Source organism: Chrysoperla carnea, chromosome 2, assembly GCF_905475395.1.
Source record: "Chrysoperla carnea chromosome 2, inChrCarn1.1, whole genome shotgun sequence".
Classification (NCBI taxonomy): domain Eukaryota; kingdom Metazoa; phylum Arthropoda; class Insecta; order Neuroptera; family Chrysopidae; genus Chrysoperla; species Chrysoperla carnea.
The window spans coordinates 19,979,628-20,007,373 of NC_058338.1; the positions used below are offsets into that span (position 1 = coordinate 19,979,628).

At 28.3% G+C, this 27,746-nt stretch overlaps 1 protein-coding gene across 4 annotated transcripts in view; it reads right to left on the reverse strand.

Moving 5' to 3' along the window:
- Positions 1 to 27,746, reverse strand: part of LOC123293219 (small conductance calcium-activated potassium channel protein 2) — a 219,322-nt gene that overhangs the window by 96,555 nt on the left and 95,021 nt on the right. For 3 of the 4 annotated variants that reach the window (XM_044873964.1, XM_044873965.1, XM_044873962.1), the window contains one exon: positions 9,334 to 9,563. In XM_044873964.1, the coding sequence (XP_044729899.1) occupies positions 9,334 to 9,563 (230 nt within the window). Of the gene's footprint in view, positions 1 to 9,333; positions 9,564 to 11,870; positions 11,889 to 27,746 lie in introns of all 4 variants that reach the window. The other variant, XM_044873963.1, reaches the window with a different exon arrangement.

Consider the following 27,746-nt stretch of genomic DNA (forward strand, 5'->3'; position numbering starts at 1 on the left):
AAACAACAAACAACAAATTTTGTAGAAAAATGGTGAAAAAAGTCAAAAATCCTTAAATCTCCTCCAATTAAATCCTCCTCTAATAATTACATATCTAATTATTTATCGTGTTTTTTCCTGAGCGGTATATTTTTAGACCGTGAATATATTCTTCGTCAAAACCAGACATGATAAGCTTGATAATGAGGGGTGAATCATGGAATTTGATAAAAGAATAAGGAAGAGAAGGACAGGACAGAAGAAAATAAGCTAGAATATTATATAAGTATAGCTTGAACCGTTCAGTTTTATATTGAATAATTAAATTTGTCCAACTGAATATACAAAAATGTATAAAAATGATCGTTGAAAAATTTAAATACATATACTTTTGTGTTCACATACAGGTATGCATACACAAAACGAACAAGATGTGTCGTTAGACACCCGGTAGAAACTATGCTCCCTTCATACTTTCGTAAATTATAAATTTACCTATTTTCATCGTACATCGGAAAAAGAATGATGTACATCAGCCATACACTATAATTATTACTTATATATATATACAAATACCCGTATAATTTATTGAGTTTCTGTATAGAATTAATAAACCGTTCATATACATTGATAATATAAACTTACATTTAGATTCAAATGATTATAAAACATATACACCTATATACACTTCGGTAATTTATTTAGGGAACCAAATTTTTTGGTAAAACTTTACCGAAAGCCTCCCTTTTTTTAAGCCCTGGCACATTGTTTTGTAAAAACTGTTTGAAAAATAAACATTTTCGAGCAGTCTTAGCAAATTTTTTGAACAATAAAATTTAGCATTTGTGTAGTCTTTTAAATTTCTTACCCTTTCAACCCTACGCACAAAGCGGAAAGGGATGATAACAATTTTTGAGCAATAGATTACAAAACAAAAAAGTACAAGTTTTCAAATTAAATATAAAAGTTCCGAATTCAATGCTTTTTCGCGGACATACTGCTGTTTGAAATTAAGGTAAAATTTTTTTGTAATAATTTTGTTCCCTTAATAAATTGGCGGAGTGTATATAATACATCCATTCATTGTTAGTAAGAAAACCATGTTTTAAGTATGTAATAATTAAACTCAATTACCTATATCGTATCGTAACTTGTGTTATTTTACGATGTGTTATCAAGATTATTTTACTATACGAAGAGGTATACTCGATTTCAAAATAAATACCATTTTATTTACAGAAAACTTAAAAGACTCGATTTCGATAGGGTACGTAGGAATTTAAGTATTGCTATTTATTTTACTATTGCAAAATTGGTTATAGTTACTATCTAACTACAACAATGATTCTAAGCACATCTTCGAGAGTTTTGTAGATTGGTTGATTTGTTTTGACACGGACTATATTTCTAGCATGTAGCAAGGAGTACGGAATGTGAATTTATTTTATATAGGCATTCATAAATTATAAACATTGCCACAAAATTGAATGATATATTAGCTGTATTGTATAATGTTTTCTATATATATATTTGCGTGATTTTACAATAAATGTTGTATGCTTTCTGATCTTGCGTATTTTATAAAGACGTTTATAGGCTTACAACTAAATATATTTTAAGTGAATTGAAATGGAGAAGAAGAGAAATTTAAAATTTAAGAAAAATATAAAATATTGATACAAGTTTTTGTTTATTAAATATATTATTTCATTAAGAATCTTCCTCCAAAATTGTTCTTTCTTATAGATTTCTTTCTTACAATTCCAAATTTTGAGATTTCAGTTGTTAAACGATACAGTTTTTAACAAAAAAACTCTCAGTTTATTTATTATTTTTGCTTGCTTACTAAACGCTGCATACAAATTTATTTGAAGTCTGTACTTCGAGCTCGTATGTCGGAACTGGTTCACGCGTTTTGTATGAATACAAGACGTCTCATTCCCGATGCGAGTGCATTTTTTTCAATTCTCTTTAATCAAAATGTTAAGGTACACTGCACATTTTAAAATTATTAAAAATATTTTAGGGATAAGAAAACTATGCGGTCTTAATTATGTATTTATTTCAGTCTTGCCTAAATAATATATTTTTTTCTGTATAGTGATTTTTTCTAACCTCCAGATTTCAACGCATCTTAAACCAATAAATATTTTATTTAATATTAACTCTAAATTGTATCTTATTCTGCCTATTTCTTAGACCATTCATCTTCATAAAATGAAAACGTAATTTTAAATGTTCTCTTACGCAATCTTGCGATAACTTTCATCAGAAAACCTCATGAAACTGAAACTGCTAAAGAGATTTTTTTTGAATAACAGCGTTCAAATAACAACGATTCAAAGAAGAAATATCGTTTATTTGAAAGATGCGATTTCATAAGTACTTTTTTATCATATGGAAATGAATCGAATACATTATAGTTATGGTGGAAGCGTTGAGTACATTAAGAATTAGAACAAATTGGTATGTCAGTGCTCTTACTTGCGCTTCCACCATATTATAAATTTACATCATTGATTGTTTTCATATGGATCTAAGAATCATTGATTGATTTCTCATGGAAAATGAAATGCTGTGAACGTAAGTTTATTATTTTGAAGTTACCAAATTTATGTCTAAGTCGTGTCTCTAAGGGGTTATGAATGTTAATGATCAACATTTTTCACTCAATTTAAATGAAATTTTTACATTTAAAAAAAGTTATTAAAAATAATATTATTAACTATGGAATATTTCTATAATCGTTAAACACTACTACCAAATTATTTGTATTATAAATATTTATATAAAGCTTAAATGTTCCATGAACTTTTACTTTTTAATTATGTAGGTAAATAATAATTATTTTCTATAATTAAAAAAGGTAGTATCAGGTCATTTCAATTATATATTACTATCTGATGCTCGGAACATCGTACAAAAATTTTAAGCTTTTAAGTATAACGAGATATTCTACGTAGAGAAACTAGCATTTCAAAAAGCGTTAATGCTAAATTTCAATTTTTGTAAATATTTTACAGACAGATATTGGTAATAGTACGCTTTTTTACGATAAAATGATTTTTTGAATTTCAAGAAATTATTTTCTACTTTTAAGTTCAGCAAGTTACAAAAGCATGTTTTTTAAACTATTATTTATTTTGTGTTTTTTGTTGTTTAGACTATTATTGATTTGTCAAAAATTCAATATAAATATGGTGCTAGCGTAAATTAATGGATATTTTTTTAGATATGAAAAACGGTATTCCTGAAAATCCCGATCAGAATAATCAATTAAATTATTGTATTGTTATCAGTCCTTGGTAAGTATGAAATATTTCGTGTTAATCCGACATTTTGAAGGGGGTCAAAATCAGATTCAATATTCCCGTTACGTACTAACATATTATTATTTTAAATATTTTCTATTAAAAACGCACCAGGAAAAAGCTGGCAGCTTTTGTATATTTGTATATAAATATAATTGAAATTTGTTTATTAAAACCATGATTTAATTATGTACCTAAGCATGTATACGAAGAATAATTAAATTAAGGATACCAAAATCTAATTTTATAAATATTGAATTTTTGAACATTATTATTTGATAGGTAGATTGTGGTAGATTTTGTTTTGTTAACGCTTTCATGGCTTTCATGGGACAAATTTACCATAGTTTTTTTACGAAATTTTTATGAAATTCTTCTGCTTTGTCTTAAAAAATATTTTTGAATTTCCATTCTGTTTCATCAATATAAGAATGTAAGCGTTTATTCAAATTACCCTGTAGAAATGAATTATGAATTCGGAAATTAAATTTGATATTTTTTCATAAATATACGATTTTAAATTCAATTATTTTAGAAGAATATATTTGTATCGATCGAAAATTTACTGACTCAAAAATATTTGATATCAAACATTTATCAAATATTTTTAGTTATGTAGAGAGTTCTGAAAATTTATACTTCATGATTTTATGAAGTAATATGCTATTATGCATTATTCTCTATGAATTAAACAAAAATATTTTTTATTTCGATTGTTCTATTCGTCGATGGATCAGTATTGGATAAAGAAAAGTTAGGTTCGATTCCCGCCGTCACAACCAAAATCAATTTAATTTGTGATGGGCTGGTGTGGTGCATGGTATATGCATGAAGGAGCTACACTCAGCCTCTGAAAATAGTTGAGGAGCTGATAAATGAAATTATCAGCGGAAAAGGTGTTAACACATATATGGTATCACAATGGGCTCTATAGTGTGTCCTGCGTGGACACCTATTATATAATCTAGCCTAAACTAAGTCATTAACAGTTCAATAATTTCCTTTTTAATTTAACGTTTAACGTTTTGACAAAAGAAATATTTGAAATACGAAAATCTAAGCATAAAATCTCGATTTCCGTAAACTCGGCCAATCTTCTAATTCTTTATTATGGGCTCACGATGACAAAAAAAATTTATAACTTATATTTAAACGGGCTTTATCTTGAAAACACATATGGTAGCAAAATGGAACAATATTCAAAAGGATGTATAGGATAACATTAACAATATTAAAATTTTGCATACACAAACTATGAGAATATTTTAAATAACAATTTAAGTTTAGAGGATATTACTACCAACTGGCAATAGAAATTATCAAGGGAACTATTCTACATATAAGTATAGCAGAATTGTTTTACACAAAATGATGTTTCTAATTCGATGTAAATATTATCATACTCAATCTATTTGTTACTAATTAAAAGCGAGTACAGTTAGAACTTTAAAATAGCTCACATAGTTTCATATGTCGAGTAAATAACTATATTTAACGAAAAATTAGACCCGTTGAATCATCTTAATTACTTGATGTATATAAAAACAAAACGCACATATAGGATAAGACAAGCTTTTAGCTCCATTTAAATATGTAATTAAAATGAAACAAAAATATTTCCCAATGATTAGTGCTATCTTTTCAAGAGCTATGAAAAATCAGGCTAAAAATTGAATAATTTTACCATTTACAATTGCTATTTAATATCGATATGTAGCGAGATGTAAGTCTATTGTACGTTTTTTAATTGCCTTTTTTAAATAGAATTTTTTAATATACAATTTTCGAGTATCGTGGTATTTATTTCAATAACTCTGCTAAATTAATTTAATTTTTTGTAATAATTATGAAATATTTTAATTTTGACATCGGATATTCAAGAAAATTTTTATACTTAAAACAATTGTATTGTGTTAATATACAAAATCGCTAAAACTTTATATGCTCTTGTGGTATATCGTATAGAACACGATAGCTGGAAAGGCGCAGGCTTAATTTAATTTATTCTCACAATAACAGTAGTACCTAACGTTTACAGTTTACATGACGACTGCTTGGTTGGCAAAATAATTTTACAGAGTTATTTATTTTTCAGTGAGACTCTTGATGATGTATTTCTCATGTCCCCAAAACAAAGAGTTGCGTTATTGGTGCTTGACTATTCCTGAAAAAAGAGACCTCGCCAATTTATATATGGAATAGGATAGATTGGGAATAAATACAGTTTAGTTTTTTTTCTTCATTCAATGACTCAATCGATATCGTTCCGATAATGTGGAAGCGCAGGGAATAACCAAGTATAAATTATTCAATAATGGTTTGTAAACACAATTTGATGAAATAATCGTAGAAAATCAGTGAATGCATAAACAAATGCCAAGAGAGGTTTTGTGATCGAATGTAACGATGTCCAGATATAATGATCCGAATTTCGTCAAGTTTATGGTTGGAAACAAATTTTTGTAGACATCACTGTGTCAGCATCGGTGCTAACGCCTTACTGTATACTGTATTGAGATAACAGTAACATTAGCAATAGTTACGGCGGACGAGCCATGTAGTGTGGGCGTCGAGCCCATCCAGGTTGGCGATTTTCAAAATACTTCTGGTATACTATATCTATATGTATGTGGCATCGTATGTGATGTTTGAAATGCTATTTAATGGAGATTGTTCTTAGGTATGTTTCAAGTACAAATTAAGAGAGTAGTTCATGTTGTAATTAAGATTGACCCAAAATATTTGTCACATTTTCTTAAATTTTGTAAAATATAAAATAAAATTTCTTAATAGTTATGCAATTTTATTTCTAATATTATTTATTTTAATAACAAAAACTCAATTCGAAGTCTACAAAAATTCTTTCTTAAACTATCAAACTGTTTCAATATTTTTTTAAAAGTAAAGTTTGTGTTTTATCAAGGGACGTATCGATATAAGTACTTACAGCTTGTGTTAGCGTTTACTATGAGATATAGATTATTATTATTAGTTTATAATAATTTCATATTCAAACTTATTTAACATTGAACCTTATTCTCGTGTACGTATTATTAAGGTTAAGAAATTCCCACTTTCCTTCAGGCAAACAAATATTTTGTTATACTCGCGGTAATAATGATTGAAAATCAAGTATTTAGTCACGTACAAGTTAATTTATCAAGATGATTGGGTGACTTACTAAATCATATAATTTTTAACAGTTTCAAGAAGTATTTTGTCTTTGTGATAAAAACTTATCTGGAATATTTACAACCTCAACCCCCATTAAAAAAGGCTTATCAACTTTTCAAAAAAAAACAACGAATTATTACATCTGAAAAGTTTCGAAAAACAAATCAGTTCATTCCACAACACTTTTGGTAAGCAGAACTGGTGACCCACTTGGCACTCTGGTACACATATAAAAAATATATTCTCATAGCCTTTACATTATAAACAAGCCGTGGATAGAGTCTGATAAGACCCTTGAGGTCTACACGAGTAACTTCCCCTCATAATCAAAGGGTGTAAAAATTTAAAAAAAATAAATATACATTCGACCGACTCGAAACGACTTGATCGGATGTTATGAAATTATTTTCAGATCATATTGCTTTTAATACGCATCAATCGACATCTCAACGAAGACGATATCATTTTTTCTTTGCGCGATATCGATCAGGATAAAATTTTAGAAAAAGCTCGCCCGACTTGAAACGGCTCGACCGAATGGTATAAAATTTCTTTCCGTTTATATTGCTTTTATCGCACGATATCGACGACGAAAAAAATGTCTACGGACGTACGTACGTACGTACAAACATTCACACCAACACACACACACACACACTTCTTCTCCAAATTAGTGTTGAAGCCTTGTCCTAACCATGAAACGTAATGATATGTTGAAAATTTCGATTTCCAAAATCGGACCCATTACAATAACTTCCTCTAGTGGGAAGTTAATAATGTTTTTAAGGAAGTTAGCATTACTTTTCATGTACGCCAATACTGCATTGACTCGTCAAATCAGTATGGCGTTCACACCGATACTGACATAGTAATATCCAAAAAAATTTCTTACCATGTACAAGAAATATAATTATTTGTAAAAACATTTTCTTTTCTACTAAAAAAAAAACATTTCCTTGCAATGTCTATTAAAACATGATTATAAATTTTGTCACGCACTGCCTGGTATACGTTATTATTATAGTATGAATTATTAATCGAAAAGTTTTATTTATTTATTTTATTATTTAATGTTATCATAATTTATTACATAAATTTGTTCAATTAGGTATTAGGTACCTATAATTTAGAAAATGGAATCGTTTTTCAAAATAAATGTTGTTTTTACTGTTTTGATGTTCTTTGTACATTTTTATGAAAAACTTTTTAATTTTCGTTAAACTCACGTACAGAGGCCATACTTATTATATCCTACATTAAAATTAAACTAAATAAACTAAGCTTTTATCCCTAAACTTTTTTAAAGATCTGTGGATATTATTCTTCAGAATAAATCCATAAGTTAGAAAACGTTTTATAAATGAAAAAAATATAAAAAGTGGAATTTGACAAAATCCAATTAAATAATTTAATTTTTTTTTAAATCCCTTCCATTATTAAGTGAAATTTACTAATATCTACTGATTATCATTAGCTACTGGTTACATTTTCAAATTTTAACGAAAGATACATTGATCGACATCAGGACAAAAGCCTATTGACTGAATTAATTGTTGAAATACCACAAAGACAGTGTTGATTAAGCATTCGTTTATTTTTTTACGTCATGTAAGTAAAGAAAGATAGATAGCCACAGTCACAGTCGTTTGCTTACACTTTCAGTCTCGTGATGAGAGAAATTCTTACAATTTCTGAAGGACTAGAAATAATTTATATAAAAAAACTGTAGATAAGTTGAAAAAATCTGAAAAATTGATAATTCGAACAAAGATAAAATTATGTGAAGATAGAAAAAGTTTCAACCACATATACCATTTGAAAAATAAAAATTATTTTTTATGTTTGAAATCGAGCGTGAGCAAAATGCTCTTGACACGAGCACTAATGGGTTAATTTTTTTAATCTATCAAATTTGTTCGTGGTGAAATTATTTGTTGGACTACTTAAAGACCAAGGATTTAATATTTAAGAGGTCGATTATGTTATAGAAACCGATTTTTTTTCTCTGTTAATGACTGTTTTATTAATGTTATTGACTGCATTATACGTCCACAAAATTCAAAAAATACAAAATAATATATTTAAAAAAAATGATATAGTACGAAAATTTCTTATTTTTTAGACAGATAAAAGTAAGATAAAAACATGTATATAATATATCCATAAATTTGTTACACAAGACACATATTTAAAAAATTGAAAAATGTTTACATATTTTTAAAGTACATACCTATTGTAGTTGTACACATGCAGCAAGAAAAATTAGATGTCAGGAGCAACAAAGAATAATTATATATTTTCGCAATTTGATCATGCGCACAAAATTATCACAAATTAATAAATAAAAGCACAAATATAATTACTTTTTTTTTATCTAAAGTAAAAAAAAAAAATACAGATAAGAATTTTCATGTAAAAACAGAATAATAATCACACCGATAACTTTTCCGAATATTTTTTTTTACGTCAAATTATTACGATAACTAAAACAAAATAAAATAAATATTTTCCCGCATGAAATTTAAAAAATAACCTAAAATAATAAAGAAAATATATGAAATAATAAACACTTCGATTTGAAATATTATTTCATGCCATGAAAAGAAAAAATTATGATAAGCAAAAAATTTTCAAAGCGCAGAGCAGATCAACAGAGAGAGCGATATGATATTCAAAAAGGCTTTGTTTTTTTTTTACGTTTGCGAAAAATTACAAAAAAATAATATAAACAAAAATTTGTTTTTATTATTTTGTTACAAAATCATCACCTATCAGATCTTGGCATCTCCAACATTTCCAAAATTTTTAAAATGTCCACTGAGGGCTTAGATATTTGAAAAATTTCCGCAGTAGCACACATCACTGTTACCTCGGATATTCGGAGACATGTCCCGCCACAAGAGCGACGCCTGCCTCATCGGGTGCGCCGCCCCCGGCACTCGTCGCGGTGCGCAATCCAAAACCACCGACACCACTGACAGCACCACCGCCAGTACTAGTCGCTCCCATGCTGCCGCCCCCCGCACCATTGCCGCCACTTGTTCCAGCACACCCTTTCACTGCGCCCGGTATTGATATCGTTGATACGGGTTTACGTAACTGAATAACAAACAAAAACCGAACAAACAAATAAATTGCACTGATTTTTTTAATACATAAATAATTGTTTAAAAATTTTATCTTAATTAATTCTTAATTACACTAAAGCGTTTAAGCGTTCTTTGGTTGTTTAGTTTTGCTTTTACTGTAATGTAAACACAGTAAACATTTTTTGTTTACATTTTCAAGTCATTTTTGTTATTAATTAATTTTTAATTTGAATCAAATAATTTGAAGATTTTTAATTTTTGGTTTAATAAAAACCAACAACAATCAGCCATCATATCATTGGCTGTTGTAAGTCAAATCGTATTATGATATCGAATGAATGAAATGCATTTATTACAAACAACAGATGGCGTTCATTTGACAGATGTAATTCTTTAGTGCCGGTAGTTATATGCAACAAAACACGATCATCAAATATGATAATATTCGAAACATTGCGATCAGTCACGATTATATTCAACCAATGACGAATATGAATTGAATGTATGTGAGCTTGAGCTTATATGTGCTTGTGTATATATATACATATATTGTGCTTGTTTGTAATACGATTGCTCTTTACTACATATGATATTTTTACAATGTTGCCAAAAAGCTCTTTTATATAATATAACAACAGGTGCACTGAACTTAAACTAGAAATTAACGTTAAACTGTTTTTTTCGCTACACAAGAAATGAAATACAAAATTGATCTCCTGCTTTTGCCAAGCTTTAATTGCTAAATTTGACCCAACTTAGCACGTGAGTCATAAGTATGCCTTATATACTAAGTAGCATAGCAAAACAGATTAAAGAACCATTCACAAACAAATACAGAATCCCCTTCATTAAAATTGTCTAAAATTTCAAGAAAAGTCAGTTTTTGTATGAAAAAAAAGACTCTACGGATAAAAATTTGTAAAAATTCAGGTTTTTTAGATACAGCAACCATTGTCAATGTTCAAACATTAGCAATAATACGAGTTCAAGATTATGTCTCTAAAATTGGTTGCATTTAAAAATAAATCAAGTATTCGCGAATCCAAGATACCATAAAAAGTACTGTAATGGGGATTGAAGAGGGTGTCAATCTTACATTGCTAATATTGTTATCGATGGTATCTTGGAGACGCGATCTTCCTTGAGTTTTCCTAGGATTTCCCATTATTTCTCTTATAAATATTATATGACATATACACTCGTGAAGGCTTGCCATACTGTCTAACGCTTTATCATTGATCCCATTCCTCAAAAACCCAAATTTTTAGAATATTGCTCCCGAGAGAAAGACTTTTTGTTCACAAAAACATGAACTGCTGTTTCCTGTTTTCTCAAAAAAATTGGACAGAAACGATTCTTGAATCAGTTTAGAGCCAATTGTTGAAAGTTAATGTTATCTATAAATTGTGTTTCTAAAAGAATATTTTCTTATATTTTTCTCGATATGATTTAGAATTTATTAGAATGATTTAGAATTTTCCCATTTATTTATTGATTAAAAAAAAAACTGCTTCATTAAATTGATATCAAATGATATTTTTCCATAAAAACCAGCATTGATTTCGGAGAAAAAAAAATTAATTCATGGCATTGAAAAATCTTTAATGAATGAAAATTTTACAACATTGTAATTTTCTTCTACGAAGAATGTATTTGTATATATTTGATAAGAAAACTCCATGAGAGCAGAGATACTAATTCACTCATCTATCGGAATAGATACGAAACTTCATCCCTTAAACGATTATAGAGCGCGCGCGTGTTGGTATATGTATGTAAGTTTTCACGATGGGAAACTCATAACGTTTGGTAAAGAAGATTTCAACATTTTTTAGTGTTATAATGTTTCCCAACAGGCGGAGATTTTCTTTTTTGCGTACATAGTTCAAACAATATCAACTACTCGTAGTATAATGTATGAAAATTTTAATTAAGTTTATATGCAAATTTGTTGACAATTTAGGTACTATCAAAACTTGTATGAAAATATGGAAATTTCGTTTGTAATTTAAGATAGTTTCTAAAGAAAATTATATTTTGGTAAAATTAGAACGCGACGAAATAATGATTGCAATAAATTATTTTTAACAGTCATAGATTTGTGTAGACTTATCTTTAGGTTCCTTGTCCAACAATTATGACCAAGGACGGTAGAGTTTTTGCAAAAGCCATGTTACTTTTTTACTGAAATTATTAAAAATTTCGGTAAGTAGTTTAGTTTCCAAGATTTCGATCGAAGATATCATTAAGAACGGATGCTTAGTAGAACTACAAGAAGGACTATAAAAAAAGGTCGAAAAATTATGTTCTAGTGTACCATTTTTGAACACAAGGGCTAAAAACTTCATAACATAACCAACTCCTTTTTATTCGACAAACCCAAACCCAACCAACTCGCAATTAGGTACAACTATACTCCGGACCTATAAAACTTTCGGTTTATTTTTACCTGGTCTATTTTTCCAGGTCTTTTTTTCCGATTCCCTACAAATAGGGTATAGATGAGAATTTTATAAAACGAAACTCTACAAAAGTATCAATTTTGAAATAAAATAATCATTTTGGAAAAATTCTTAGTTGTAATCCTTTTCAAGCATATTATTGTCTAATTTGTTTGGTACGTTTTGAAGTACTCTTGCCATGAAAGGTAATTAAATTAACAATTCTACCACGCTAGATAATTGGAATTTATGAAACCAATTGAAAAATAAATGTGAAAACAAATACAAAATGACATAATATTTTTCTACCATATATATTTTTCGTAGAAAACATCGAGAAACTACAATATTTATATATTTTGTAACATGTCTTGGCTTTTATTATTATTATTTGAAATTATTGTAGCAGGTTCGTATTTTTTTATATATACAGGGCGTTCTATTATTGACTACATATCGTTTGCTTACATAATAAGCTCATAAAGACGAAGGAAAAAGTTATTTACCAATTTTGGATCTAAGACCTACTTTGCGAGATAATTAACAAAAAAAAAAAAAAAATTAATATAATATTAATAAAAAGTAAATAACTATATCGAATCACAATAAATAAAATTTTGAAGGATGGTAATAAGAGAAGAAGAATAAATAGGATGTACATTGTACATAGATACAACCATTCCAACCATTATTTTATGTATGTAAATAGATTATAGAACAACCTTCTACCATACTTCAATATTTTATTGAACTGTGATTCGATAAAGTTTTTACTTTTTATTAATATTATTTTAATTTAGAAGATCTTCACATCCAAAATAACTTTTTCCTTTATGAGCTTATTCTGTAGGCCAACAATCTGCAGTCAATAACAGAACGCCCTGTATAAATATCTTTTTTTTATAGAGTAACACTTATATAAATAATAAATTTTATACACTGAAATATTATTTTTGTACATGTAAACATACAGCTATCATAATATTTTTTTCAAACCACTTCAATAACAACCAAAAAGACTGACGAATTAAGTTTAATTAAACGATATCACAATAGTTTTTTTTTTTGAAAAAAGTCTGTTTTTCCGTTAAACATACGCATCAGAAAACTTATTAAATTGACGTGAACACGTTTGTTTGATTCTAATAACAAGTTTACATTTCTTGAGTCAACGATGTCAATACGTAAGTCCAAGAAAATCACAATTTAACTGCCCAATAATTTTCTTCAACCTAGAAGCCAAAAAGCTTGCTACCATGTGAAGAACATATTATTTTGAAACGCATATATAGAGTGATTCTTTTCATTAATTATCAGGCTTTTATTAATCATAATTTATGGATACATTTTTAGAGTCTACTTTTCGTAATTACTCAGCACGATAAGGTTTAAAATGAGGGATAAATTATGAAATTTCTGGATCCTTAATTATTTTTCCAAAACAAAAAGCAGCAAATCGTGATCACTGAAAAAAGTTTATTTCTTGACAATGTATTGTTTGACGATTTTTAACTTCTATGAATATTTTCGGGTATGATAAAAAAGGAATTTCCTATATTAAGTTTTTTACTGCTTTCATATGTGGTGCGTACTAAATTAGATAATTTGGTATTCATATATTGAAGAGAATTAATATGCATATAATAAACATCGCTAGTGCAAAGCAAAATATTTCAATTTGCTGTGGTTTAACCAATATTTGTCAGTAATAGTTTGTGAATGTTTAGTTTGTTATTACCTAATACCAATAAAATATGGTAAATTCACTATAAGCTCATTTCATATGGGCGTTATTTACCTGATTGAATGTAACGACTAAATATCAGTATTGAATTTAAATAAAATGATTTTATCCCACGTGTGAAGGAGTTTACATAGGAGAGACTGGAAGAAGCTTTCCGATTTGAAAGCGCGAACATCTCCTAAACAAGGGCATACGTCGGGCATTTACTAAAATAATGGTTAAGTTCAAATGTCCAGCCAATTAAGTTACGGAAAAAAAATATTTGAACCAATTTTAAATTTCATGAATATTTCATATTATGACAATTTCACTGCTTGTGGAATTTATTCATTTGAAGAATCTGGAATATAATAATTAAACATTATTATACCATGTATATGAAATATACCAAGGTATACTAAGTTTAGTCCCAAGTTTGTAAAGCTTAAAAATATTGATGCTATGAAAATTTTGGTATAGATAGATGTTCATAAAATCACCTAATTAGTCCATTTCCGGTTGGCTGTCTGTCTGTCGTCTGTCAGTCGTTTGTCCGTCTGTCATCACGATAACTCGAAAAGGAAAAGAGATATGAAGCTGAAATTTTTAAAGCGTGCTTAGGACGTAAGAAGTGAGATCGAGTTCGTAAATGAGCAACATAGGTCAATTGGGTCTTGGGTACGTAGAATCCATCTTGCAAACCGTTAGAGATAAAACAAAAGTTTAAATGTCAAAAATGTTTCTAATAAAAAAGTAAACAACTTTTGTTTGTAACATTTTTTCGTAAATATCACTGTTTATCCGTGAGAGCGCAAATTATGCGCAAATTGTATAGTATGTATTATATGGGAATATCAGTTATATATGTGTGACATGTTTCTGTGTAATGTGACAGAGTAATCAATACTGTCTATACATGGTATTTCAACAATTTACTCAGACAATTGTTTGTTTTCACTTAATTAAGAATAAATCATCGAATTAAGAATAAAGATTTGACAACTCGTGTACTTCATTATGCAACGCATATTGCCACGCTTTTCTATTAACCGGATGAGACAAATAATTACAATTCACTTGTTTTAATTAGTACGTTATTGAAATCTCAAAACAAATATTATTATTGAGTTGGTTGTCAATATAAACAAATAGGTACAATATTTATTCTGGAATTTAATATTGAACATGAATATTAAAGAAATTTCCCCGGAATAAATGTTGATACAAATATAATAATTAATATTCCAATAACTCTAGATATTGCACGTATCAAAACAAAACTATAAGGCCTAATTAAATAATTAAAAACGATATTGATATATTACTAGAATTATTCAATGGATGATATTAGTGGTTTCATAAATACCCAAACATTTAATATTCTGTATGTATAATCATTGAGCATACGATATAATTATTTAGTATATTGGTTTGTGGCTAGAGCCTAGCTGTATGTTAATAATAAATTGTTCCGTGAGGTAGGCAAATTTTATCTACATATTACATATAGGAAAGGAATTTTATTGTTAGGACGAGCGCATATTTATGTATGATTGATTCTGCATTGGGAAAAACACTACCTTATATACTGAGTTTTATCAAAATTGGAGCTACACAAAATTTCTCGATTTTTCGAACAGTTTTTCTCGATTTTTCGAAAAGTATTCCACCAGTCGTCAAATGCACCCAATTTTTGTACTTTTTGGGTCAAAATTACCTTATATACTGAGTGTTATCAAAATTATAGATACAACAAATTTCTCGATTTTTTGAAATTTTTCTAAGGGGTACCCCTTTGCAAAAAATCGACAAAAACGCTAAAAAAATTTTTGTTTTGGAATTTGATGAAACTCGGTGATTGGGGTAATTTTGACCCAAAAAGTATAAAAATCAGGTTAATTTAATGATTGGATGCAGAGTTTCTGAGATATCGCAATATTTGGGTCGATTTTAGCCCGTATCTCAAAAACTATTGGGCCAGTCGTCAAATGTACCCGAATTTTGTACTTTTTGGGTCATAATTACCTTATATACTGAGTGTTATCAAAATTGGAGATACAAAAAATTTCTCGATTTTTTTTAATTTTTTTAAGGGGTACCCCTTTGAAAAAATCGAGTAAAACGCAAAAAAAAATTTTGTTTTGGAATTTGATGAAACTCGGTGGATGGGGTAATTTTGATCCAAAAAGAATAAAAATCAGGTTATTTTAATGATTGGATGCAGAGTTTCTGAGATATCGCAATATTTGGATCAATTTTAGTCCGTATCTCAAAAACTAGTCGACCAGTCGTCAAATGCACCCGATTTTTGTATTTTTTGGGTCAAAATTACCTTATATACTGAGTTTTATCGAAATTGGAGATAACAAAAATTTTTCGATTTTTTGCAATTTTTTTAAGGGGTACCCCTTTGAAAAAATCGAGAAAACGATAAAAAATATTTGTTTTGGAATTTGATGAAACTCGGTGGATGGGGTAATTTTGATCCAAAAAGTATAAAAATCAGATTAATTTAATGATTGGATACATAGTTTCTGAGATATCGCAATATTTGGATCGATTTTAGTCCGTATCTCAAAAACTATTAGACCAGTCGTCAAATGCACCCGATTTTTTTACTTCTTGGGTCAAAATTACCTTATATACTGAGTTTTATCAAAATTGGAGATACAAAAAATTTCTCGATTTTTTGAAATTTTTTTAAGGGGTACGCGCACCCCTTTGATAAAATCGAGAAAAACGCAAAAAAAATTTTGTTTTGGTATTTGATGAAACTTGGTGGATGGGGTAATTTTGATTCAAAAAGTATAAAAATCAGGTCAGTTTAATAATTGGACCTATAGAATGTTACAATGTCAGCAAGAACCATGGGCAAAACTTTACAAAAAGTTAAAACTTTCCAAAAAAATTAAAATCCATAAAATTGTGAACAAAAGAGTGGATAAGTAAGGGTTACAACGTGATAGTCTAAATGAGAAATTGCGCTGCAAAGCGGGCGGGTATCTGCTAGTTTTCCATAAATCTATCAGTTTATGCTAAAATTGACATATGTTGTAAGGTTACCTATTTGGCAATTGCATGAAGATAAAGTTGAATTTACTAGAAGATAAGCAATAGATAATGTTAAAAATGTTTTTTTTTTCTATATTTTTTTTAATAAATAGTGTAAACAAGTAGCATTCCTACACTCTATTTAATAGGAAGCGTGGACTGACTCTACATGTCTACAACATTGCATTTTCTATTAATAAGTAAACAGTATTTTTTTCACTCTGAATGCACTTTTCTTTGATAAAACTTTTCATAATGTGATTATAAAAAAAAATAAAAACTTTAATTGCTCGTTTCCTTGTTGCAATATATTTTATATTATCTGTTATTTTAATTACTCGTTAAATATTATTATTATTATTATTTTTATTATTATTATTATTTAATTATATTTTATAATGCATCGATAAAGATATTCTCGGTTAACTTATCAAAAAGATGTTATATTCATACAGAAACTACAACCCATTTTCTTTTCCCGAGCAAATCAGACTATATAAAGTTTGTTTTTCCTTATGTAGGTATATAGGGTAGAATGCAGTACCACTGCAGTATTACTGCGTATAAGACAGTTTTTATATGAAGAAAAAGTTCAGTTACAAAGAGGCAACTTATGTGTATTTTTATACCATGTATATGAAATATACCAAGGTATACTTAGTTTAGTCAAAAGTTAAAATCTCATAAAATCACCTAATTATTCCATTTCCGGTTGTCTGTCTGTCTGTCGTCTGTCGTCTGTCGTCTGTCGTCTGTTCGTCTGTCATCACGATAACTCACCAGTTTTTTGATAAATCACCGGTTTACACTGAATACTAAAAACTGCCTCGTTCAATCCAATCTACTACTGAAATAAATCTTAAAAGTGTTAAAAAAAAAAACTATTTGTTTGGTATGAAAATGTTAAGCTAAATGTCAAATGTACGACTTTTTGAATACCCCGTTTTGGTGTTTTAAACAAATAAAATTATTATTATTAATATTATTATCTCTATTTTAAACAAGTGAAAACAAACAATTGACTGAGTAAATTGTTGAAATACCATGCATAAATAGTGTTGATTACTCTATCACATTGCACATACATATACAATTTATATATTACATACTATACCACTTACGCCTAATTTGCGTCCTCATGGGTAAACAGTGGTGTTTACGAAAAAATGTTTCAAACAAAAGTTGTTTATTTTTTTATAAGAAACATTTAATTTACATTTAAACTTTTGTTCTATCTCTTACGGTTTACAAGATGGGTCATACGGATCCATAGGTCGAGACCCAATTGACCTATGTTGCTCATTTACGAACTCGACCTTACTTTTTACGTCCTGAGTACGCTGTAAAAATTTCTACTTGATATCTTTTTTCGTTTTTGAGTTATCGTGTCCACAGACGGACGGACGGACGGACAACCGGAAATGGGCTAATTAGGTGATTTTATAAACACCTATACCAAAATTTTGTTCGTAGCATCAATATTTTTAAGCGTTACAAACTTGGGACTAAACTTAGTATACCTTGCATATTACATATATGCATGGTATAAAAATAATCAACTGTTCCGAGACTTTATAGACACCATAACCAAATCGAGTATATTTTGGATAAACCTAACTATTTATTTTCTTATCTCTAATGTACACAGTTTGTACAAGATACTTCCCAAAAGTATTTTAATTTATTTTAATGTGAAAACCATTGAAAAATAAATGCTACAATTTCAAATGGATATAATAAATAGAATAGATACGAGTTAAATTTCATGAATATTTTTTTGGCTAGCGATTTCAAATTCGTGATTTTATGGCTACTGATTCAAAATTCTCTTAGTAGCGCAAGATCTGATAAATTCAGTCGTATTTACACCAATTTCGATAAAGTTGAAGTAAGTATTTTTGTTTAAACCATAACAAATATTAACTTGTTGCCATTTACAGAAAATATTTTCTTGCATCAAGTACTTTTTTCAGTGTGATATTTCGATATATTAAAAAACTTTATAAGCTTATTATTCAAAAAAACTTCAACATAATTAAATACTTTTTTCGATAGAGAACTTATCAGTATTACCAAACATCTCAATCATTCACAACAATTTCTAAAGTGTAATAATAATCGTTAAACGTATTTTTTTTTTCGTAAACTTTTTGTTATTTATTACATGCTATTAAAATATAATTTTATCAAATTGTTCTCTACAAATTTTTTTTGACATGTATTCATAAATTTCCTGTTGTAATAAAATTACTTTGAAAATTGTTAGACAATATACCTACTTTTTAAATCGAAAACGTACTTACTTACTTTTTAAATCGAAAACGTATATTTTCAACTGTTATAAAAAAAGGAATTGTTTGTTGTTTTTTTGATAAAAATATTGTTTTGTGTTGTTCCCACACAAAGTCTTTTGTCAAAAGTTTTCTTACATTATTTTACAACTTTATCGGTACATACCAAAATAATTTGTTTTAAAACCTTATTTAGAAACTTTTAACTATTTAAAATTATTCGATCAAAGTACAAGAAGTAGTAAAATTTTTCGAGAACAAATTAAATATTGAGAAATGAGAAAATTATGCCATTCTAAATATTAACTCTTAAATATTTATTAATATAGAAGTTATAATTTCTACTAGAAAATTCGATGATGAGTTTTCAACATATATTTACGTTTTGAGGATTAAAAGTCTGCATGGATGGAAGTCGTTAATTCAGTTCCAATTAAAAGCTCTGAATCTATCAAATTTCACAGACAAAATATGTGAATATGTGAGGATTTAAGTTTCTATTTAAAATGGTAATTACTATTGATTTTTTAAGAAAAAAACAACTAAAAATAACCTTGTCAATAGTCGTCATGCCGATTAATAAGAAACTAAAACTTTTTACAAGTAAGAAATCAATACCTATGTAATAATAATTAAAGCTGTACAATTAACTATTTACTAAATGCTTCTGATCTTTAGTAACTTCTGATTAGTGTTCAGAAATGGTGTTTTTTATTATTTATTATAGTTTCTCATACACACGTTAATAATTTCAATTAACAGTTTATGAAATTTTAGTTATGATTAATTAAAAATTAAGAAGAACGAAAAAGATTAATCCATTACACCGTAATTCCTAAGTTTTAAGTTTATACTTCCGTCGACAGTCCCCAAGATTGATTAATCATTTTTGGTTTTACTCTTATGTATGATTCCTAGATTCCAATCGATTGTTCCTAGAAGCTAGGAAGAGGATCTTACAAAGATCACGGATTTGATGTTGACTATCAGGGTTTCTAAATATTGAATGCAAAAGAAGTAAATGTTTTAATAAGATATGTATTTGTTATAAAATACATTTGTTTATAACATTTTTTCTTACATGTGTGGTTTAAAAATTTTGCTGATTTGTAAACTTTTCTACAAGTACTTTTTAAACCAAAATCTTTTGTTTTAAAACCACACTAAGAAACTTATTTAAAATTATTATATTCAACGACAATATTATAATTGTAAGTCAACAATGATTAAATTTTAACTTTCAATATGATCACAAAACTTACCTTTCATTTCTATAGGGTTGAATTACTTTGTGTACTTATATCTAAGAAACTTTCTCTATAAATATTTTTTCTTCTAGTTTATTTTCGATAAAGTATGAGTTTCTTTATTTAAGATGTTACCTTAACATTAATTAAATTAACTATATTTGATTTGAATAGAGGTATTAATAAAAGTTGATAGTTCATTTGAGGTATTAATTACATTAATTCATAATTAGTTGGCAAGATTTAAGTGTGGATTTAAGTGTATGTTCCCAATACAGGTAAGAACGATACTAGGCAGTGAAGTTTGGATGATGGTGACTTAAACAGGTAAATGTAGCAAAGGTGAATTAAACTGAATTTTATACGTAGTATTTGGAGAACTATCAAACATTAAGCATCGCATTTTCAGAATTTCCTTTCTAAATCGAGATCACATGCCTATAACGATTACAAATTATCAGCTGACGCGTCCAAATTTTACGCTTGTATTAACACTCTGAATAATATGAAGAGAACTCTGTATTATTAACGAAAAAACAAAGAAAGTCAGGCATGGAACTGCCGACGGAAGTGAAAACTTAAAAATTATAAACGTGTGTATAAGTGCAGAGGTGTCTCCAGGATAAAGCGTGGCACATCTAGTCCATATTATACACATCGTTAAATAGCATTGATTCATTTGCTATTTAACGGATTTGCGAAACTTCGAAATCCGTGAAGTGGTTTTAATGCCACGGGCTCCTCTCATTAATTATTATTATTATAAAAATATAAACAAATCATAAATATCACCATCTATGAACAATAATCAGAAGATAGCAAAGATCAGAATCACTAAGAAAACCGTTAGGAAGCTTTAATTATTATTATAAAGGTGTCGTTTTTTCAATTGAAAAAAAGTTTAAGTTGCCTCGGTCATGGTGTTATATCCGTTGCTATACTCATAGCATGATGCTGACGATGATGGACACATTTTTCCGGTCTAGGATGGAAATTTTGAATATCAATATTATAATTTTATACTTGATTCTACTGCTCTACTACAACAAAACTTTTTGTTTCAAAATTGTTCTAATAACTTTTTGTATTCCCTGTTTTATAGATAAAAAGAGGTTTGCAAATTGACGTCGGGACTTTCCCAGCATTATAAATTTCACTAGCATATTTTCTAGCATGTTCTAGTATTATACCTAGCTTTTTTCAACGACTTAGTATCATCATTTCTTGTAACCCACCTACAAAAATACAATATAGAAAGAAAATCAAATATAAATTTTCGTATATTTTTCTTAAAATAATAATAATAATCGTATAGATTTCATATTTATTTTGTGCGTATATCGAAATCGAACATATTTTCATAGAACAGTTTTTTTTTTCATTTTTATTTTCGTTTCTTTTCTTTTTTATTTTTCTATCACAGAAAAAAAAACATTTATATGCGATATAGATTATATCAGCGATAAGTAAATATAAAATATAAATTCAGACGCATGATCAACGGCTTAGACATTATAAAGCTAATATAAACAGATATAAGTATAAAAAAACTTTTAACAAAAATAAAACCGACTTCAAAAGAAATACTTTTCCAAAACAAATTAATATGCACTAAAAAGAAAAAAAATTACGATTATATAATGTAGTTAAATTTATTATTATTTTTGAAGTCGGTATCAGTCAAGGAAACAACTATAAACAGTTTGCTATATTAGCTTGGCTGACATCGACTCTAAAAATAACAATAATTTTAACTACATTATATTATCGTTAAGTTTTTACTTTTTAGTGTATATTAATTTGTTTTGGAAAAGTTTTTCTTTTGAAATCGGTTTTCTTTGAAATGAGGCCACATGGGAAGCACCAGCTTTCAAATAGATAAAGAATAAGTGCAAAAATATTGTATTAGTATCGATATAACTTTTATCTGGATCATTTATGAAACACATTTGTTGAGGGCTGACAAAAGATTAAATATCTGAATGCATGCTACTCTTCGAACCTCTCTTTTTTATCTATAAAACAATAAATAGGTTGAAAATTTAAAAAGAAAGTTGAACAAAGCAGAATACTAGAATAGACACTCTCATCAATCAAAGTCGAAATTATCTATTAGGTATAAGTATTCTGATTGAATAATTATTATGAATATTAGTTCGTCACGTAAACAAAATAAATACCACAAAAAGATCTTTTTATTTATTGGGTGGATTATTATTGGTTTTAGATATACTAACACGGGTTTTGTAATTTAATATTCACTCTGCAATGTCTGGTCTTAACGTATTCGAACCATAAAACCAAGTTTTAAAACCTTTTTAAAGTAAAACATTTATATTTAGTTTTCTTTTTCGAATTATATGTTTATCTTGGTGTATGGTATTGACAGACATGGGCAAACGTGGATTAGAGAAGACACTCATACTTCTGTACCTTAAATATGAGTAAGACAGTGACAACCAAAAATACGAGTAAGACAGGGAAACAACAATTTTTTTTTCTACCTATTGCATTACTATAAGAGAAACTGAGATAGGTAGAAGAGTCGTATACCCGTCTCGTTTCCTTCTCTATGATCAATGCGGACTTGGATAAAGAGACACACAATAAAGTTTATATCACCCAATAAAGTTAATGGTGACTTCGACTTAAAATAACATGCCCATGCCTGGTATAGAGTAAACTTGAATTTTATTAGATTCTTAATATGACTTTGTACAATTTTACTTGGACAAGTTTTCTTGGATTAAGAAAATAAACAAATAAATTGTTCCAGGTTGGTGAGCTTTGTAAAGCTTTAAGATGGTTTTGTTGTAAACGGTTGTTGGTGAACATATTTTTTTTTTCTGAAGTTCTATGTTTTTAAAACGAATTTTCGGTTTATGTTAAATTAATCGGCTTTTCAAGTGACCTTTTCAAGTATAATACAATGATTTTATCATTTTACCATTTTATAAGAAATTTATTTTATGTCTGATAAACCCGTAGTAGGATTATGTGAATTTCAGCAAGTTTATTAATGTAGTGGATTAATATTTAGTATATTTTTAAACAATGCGGACATTTAACTTCATAAATAGTAAGGAAAAGGTTTTTAATCTTTTTTCTACAACGAAATATCTAATGATCTTGAACCACGAATGTATAGAAGAGTACAATACTTTTCAAATTTTAATAAATCATTTTGCAAACAACTAACTGTGTTAATTGTTGAAATACCATGTATAGACAATGTTGATTACGCAATCGTTTGTTTTACTTACGTAATGTAAGAAAAGAAAGATAACCACTCTTACAAACTAAGTAATAAGAGTATCTTTCTTAAGTTTTAGGAAATTTGTAGATTTAAAAGTTAAGTTATTATCATTTTCTTGTTAAAACAAATATTAGAAGACATATTGGTAAAAAAGACAATAAGTAAATCGTCATGGTCGTATAAGTCATAAACGGTTAGTGATAAAAAAAAATTACTATTACAAAAAAGGTAGGTAATTTAATTATCTACAATAAAAGTTATAATTTTTGGTCTAACGTGCACGGTTATGGAGATATAGCCTAAAACGGTTTTCCTGAAAAAGGAGGCACTTCCCTAGCCTATTTTTGTAAGAATTTTGTGCATTTATATTCAGTACGTGATACTGAACCTATTTAAATAATAAAATAACTCCTGTAATTTAATGCAGAAAAAAATTCTTTGTAGTACGAAGTAATTAGATGATTCGGGTTTTTACATTTTTAATGCATGTCAGCTCCTTAACTGTAATACGTTAAACTTTTTGTTAGTAAATTATAATATTATTATGATCATCAAAAAGTTGTGTAAAATTTATTATCCTTTACACATTTCATACAATATGCATTTTATATCTCTATAATAAATATTCTTTATTATACTTATATGAGGTGAGACAAAAGTCACGGATTGGACAATTCTTGTTACGAAACGATTTGAAGATTTTACGAGAAAGTAAGTAGTTCTTAGCCCGTTACGTCGTTATTGTTGAGAGCACGTTCGAATATTTGGGCGAGCTGAAGAGTTTACCGAAACACACAAATTTTCAATAAAAGTCTGTCACGTCAGTAATTGTTCTATTTATATCTGCTCATAAAAATTCGAAAACCATTTGCACAAATCCAAAGAACTCTCTATTAGTTAGTTTTCCTTAAAACACTTATCGTTTCTTTTTGAACTTTAAGGTGGTTACTCTTACAATCGCTCTCAAAAATTCAATTATTTTTTCCAAAGTTTCTAACTATTCAGAAACATCAGGACTTTCCATAAGAAACCAAAGTGTTAAGAAATATAACACATACCTTACTTTTATAAAGATATTCTAGTTGAAACAAGTGAAAACAAACAATTGACTGAGTTAATTATAATAATCTATAGACAGCATACATGTCACACCTACATAACTGATATTCCCATATGATACATACTATAAAATTTGTGACCTCACAGGTAAACAGTGATGTTTACGAAAAAATGTTTCAAACAGGTTTAAAAAAGGAATATTTTTTACATTTAAACTTTTGTTCCATCTCTAACGGTTTACAAGATGGGTCCTGTGGACCCAAGACCCAATTGAGATATGTTGCTCATTTACGAACTCGACCTCCCTTTTTACGTTCTCAGCACGCTATAAAAATTTCAGCTTGATATCTTTTTTCGTTTTTGAGTTATCGTACTTACGAACAAACAGACGGACAGACGAACAGACAACCGAAAATGAACTAATAAGATGATTATATGAACACCTATACCAAATTTTGTTCCTAGCATCAATATTTTTAAGCGTTACAAACTTGGGACTAAACTTAATATACTATGTATATTTCATTTTTATTCAAATTTTATATACATATCTGATTTCCTTTCGCTTCCAACTCTTTGCTAAAAAAAAAGATGTTTACTATAAAGAGATCTCCTCTTATTTCTCTTTTTCCACTCGATAGATACACAATATATTGAGAACAAGTAGAATAAATTTTCTAATTCACTAAGCATGAAGTATACTATGCGAATGTGTTAAACAATGTCTAAAAAATAAATCGTAATCTACAACGAATAATATTTTGCATATTAAAACTTCATATAAAACCTCTAATGAATGCATAATGTTACATGGAGTGTTACACGGTAGATTAAAAGATATAGTTAATGGTTCAGTGTGCTTCAAGGAACGTAAGTTGGAAAGCTGTACTTATCTTTAAGGGAAAACAAATTATAAAAGTTGAACGGAGCGGCTCACGAGTGATGAATATTTTCAAACGAAATACGACATACGCTAGCATTCATTTTTTGCTAAAGCTACTAGCTGAGAGGTTGCGAGTTCGAATCTAGGTAGCGGCAGTGTGTATAAAAAAGCTAATGGGGCGGTAATTTGATCGCACTGTCGTCGCTTGGGTAAGCACGATGTAACCGACTCCACCCACATTATAAAATTAATTGTATATTCGGATGTAGTTTTAGAAATAAATAAAGATTAAAAATAATGATATGGGTGGCCTCTGATATGGGATGAATCGACCACTTTTCAAACTGATACTATAGGTCAGTCGCCTTGTAGTTCGTCATAAATATAAACAGAAAAGTGATAGAATAGTTTTCAACAATCATGAAACATATTGTACATAAATGTACTCGTCCTTTTTCAAGTCCTGTTATATAATAAGAAGCTGTTTCCGTTAAAACTGGCAATTTATTCACTCAAATTTTAACATTGTTTAATAGAAAAAGTTAAGTAACAACTTAAATGAACAAGTTTTGATAGATACAGCCTCAAGGGACCAGAAAAATAACTTTTTGATTAAGTAAATTATTTCGTTAATTGATAAGTAAAAAAAAATTTTTTTTCTACCTTGTTTTTACAATGAAAATTTAAATTTTCCTAAACTGAGTTGATGTAAAAGATAAATTTTGTTAAAATTGAAAACAAAACAAAAAGAGAAATAATATTATGATTCATGTCTGTATATCATATCTGTAATAAAATTGCCCATAAATATAGAAAAATAATTTGATATTTATGACTTATATATTATTTCTCTAATTTATTTTTAGCCACGAATATCGGACGGTGGAATACGGCATGGATCAAGCTAGTTCTTTATTAAAACCAGAGTAACAAAATTCACATGTAGCTACTAAAATTGTAAATTTTATTGCTAATCCAGAGAATAGAAACATTTCACTTCGTAAAAATTACGGGGAAAGCTGGATGAACCTTCTATTTCTGGTACTTAAAAAATTTCAAAAGCCCCCATTGATCCGAATGCCGGTACAAAATTTACCCTGGGTCAAATGTCAACAAAATACGAATATTGCGATAAAGGTCACTACTTTAAAATTTGCATAAATGAATGGCACATGTTAGTGGTAACGATTATAATATGTTAATTTATATGATAATACAAATGTTATTCATATGAGATTGTTTCATGACACCTACTCCACATATTGTATCATATGAAGTCCTTATGATAATATTCTGATTCTATTCTGAAAGATAGGTACAATGCAGTTATTTTTGGTATCACTTTGATGTTTCTGTATCTGTGTATAAATCACATTCGTAAAATTCGTCCTGACAAACAAGAAATATACATAGGTAGGTAATAAAGTACCAAAAACACCAAAGTAAGTACACATAGACTTGACTGGCTCATTTGTACACCTATTGGCATTTCTGAGCTGAAAACCAAACACCAAATCTGATGAAGGTGTAAGTCTAGATTCCTTAACCCAAACTTCCGGTTTCGTACCTCCAATTCTTGGCCTAAAAGCCAGGCACACTCATGTGTATGCAATAACAACAAATGGAATTTATTATTGGAAATCTAAAGTAGTTTAATTAGTACATTTTGATTCTGTTTGGCAGGGTAGAGGACACAGTGTACGTAGAAATAACATACAATTCGGACTAAAAAATTTCAACAGTAGATATATATTCCTTTTTACAATATAATATGGTGTAGTAAAAATTTGATTATAGAAAGAAAATAAATAAGGACATGGAAAGAATTAGCCTACAGTGTTTATCAAACTTTTTTTTTCATCAAAGAAGACGTTTTGTCAATTTCAAACTACTATTCAGAATTCTATTAGAACTCATGTTTTTTGAAATTTACACAGCGTATTTCTTTTTAGCATAATACTAAAATATGGTCTAGTAGTAACATAAATATTATTACCGGAAAAGACATTTTTAACACACGAATATAATATCAACACTTTTTGCAAACAAAAACTTAAAATTTTAAAATCATAATTGAAAAATTCACAAACTTCACAAAAAAAAAACTTTTATTTTAAAAATTCACTTTGAAATTCGTTCATATTTGATTAAAAATTAAAATTTTACTTTAAAGTCAAAATAATAATTTGTTTTTATTTGTGTCCAAATTAAATAATAAATAAAGAATACCTTTAAGAGGTGT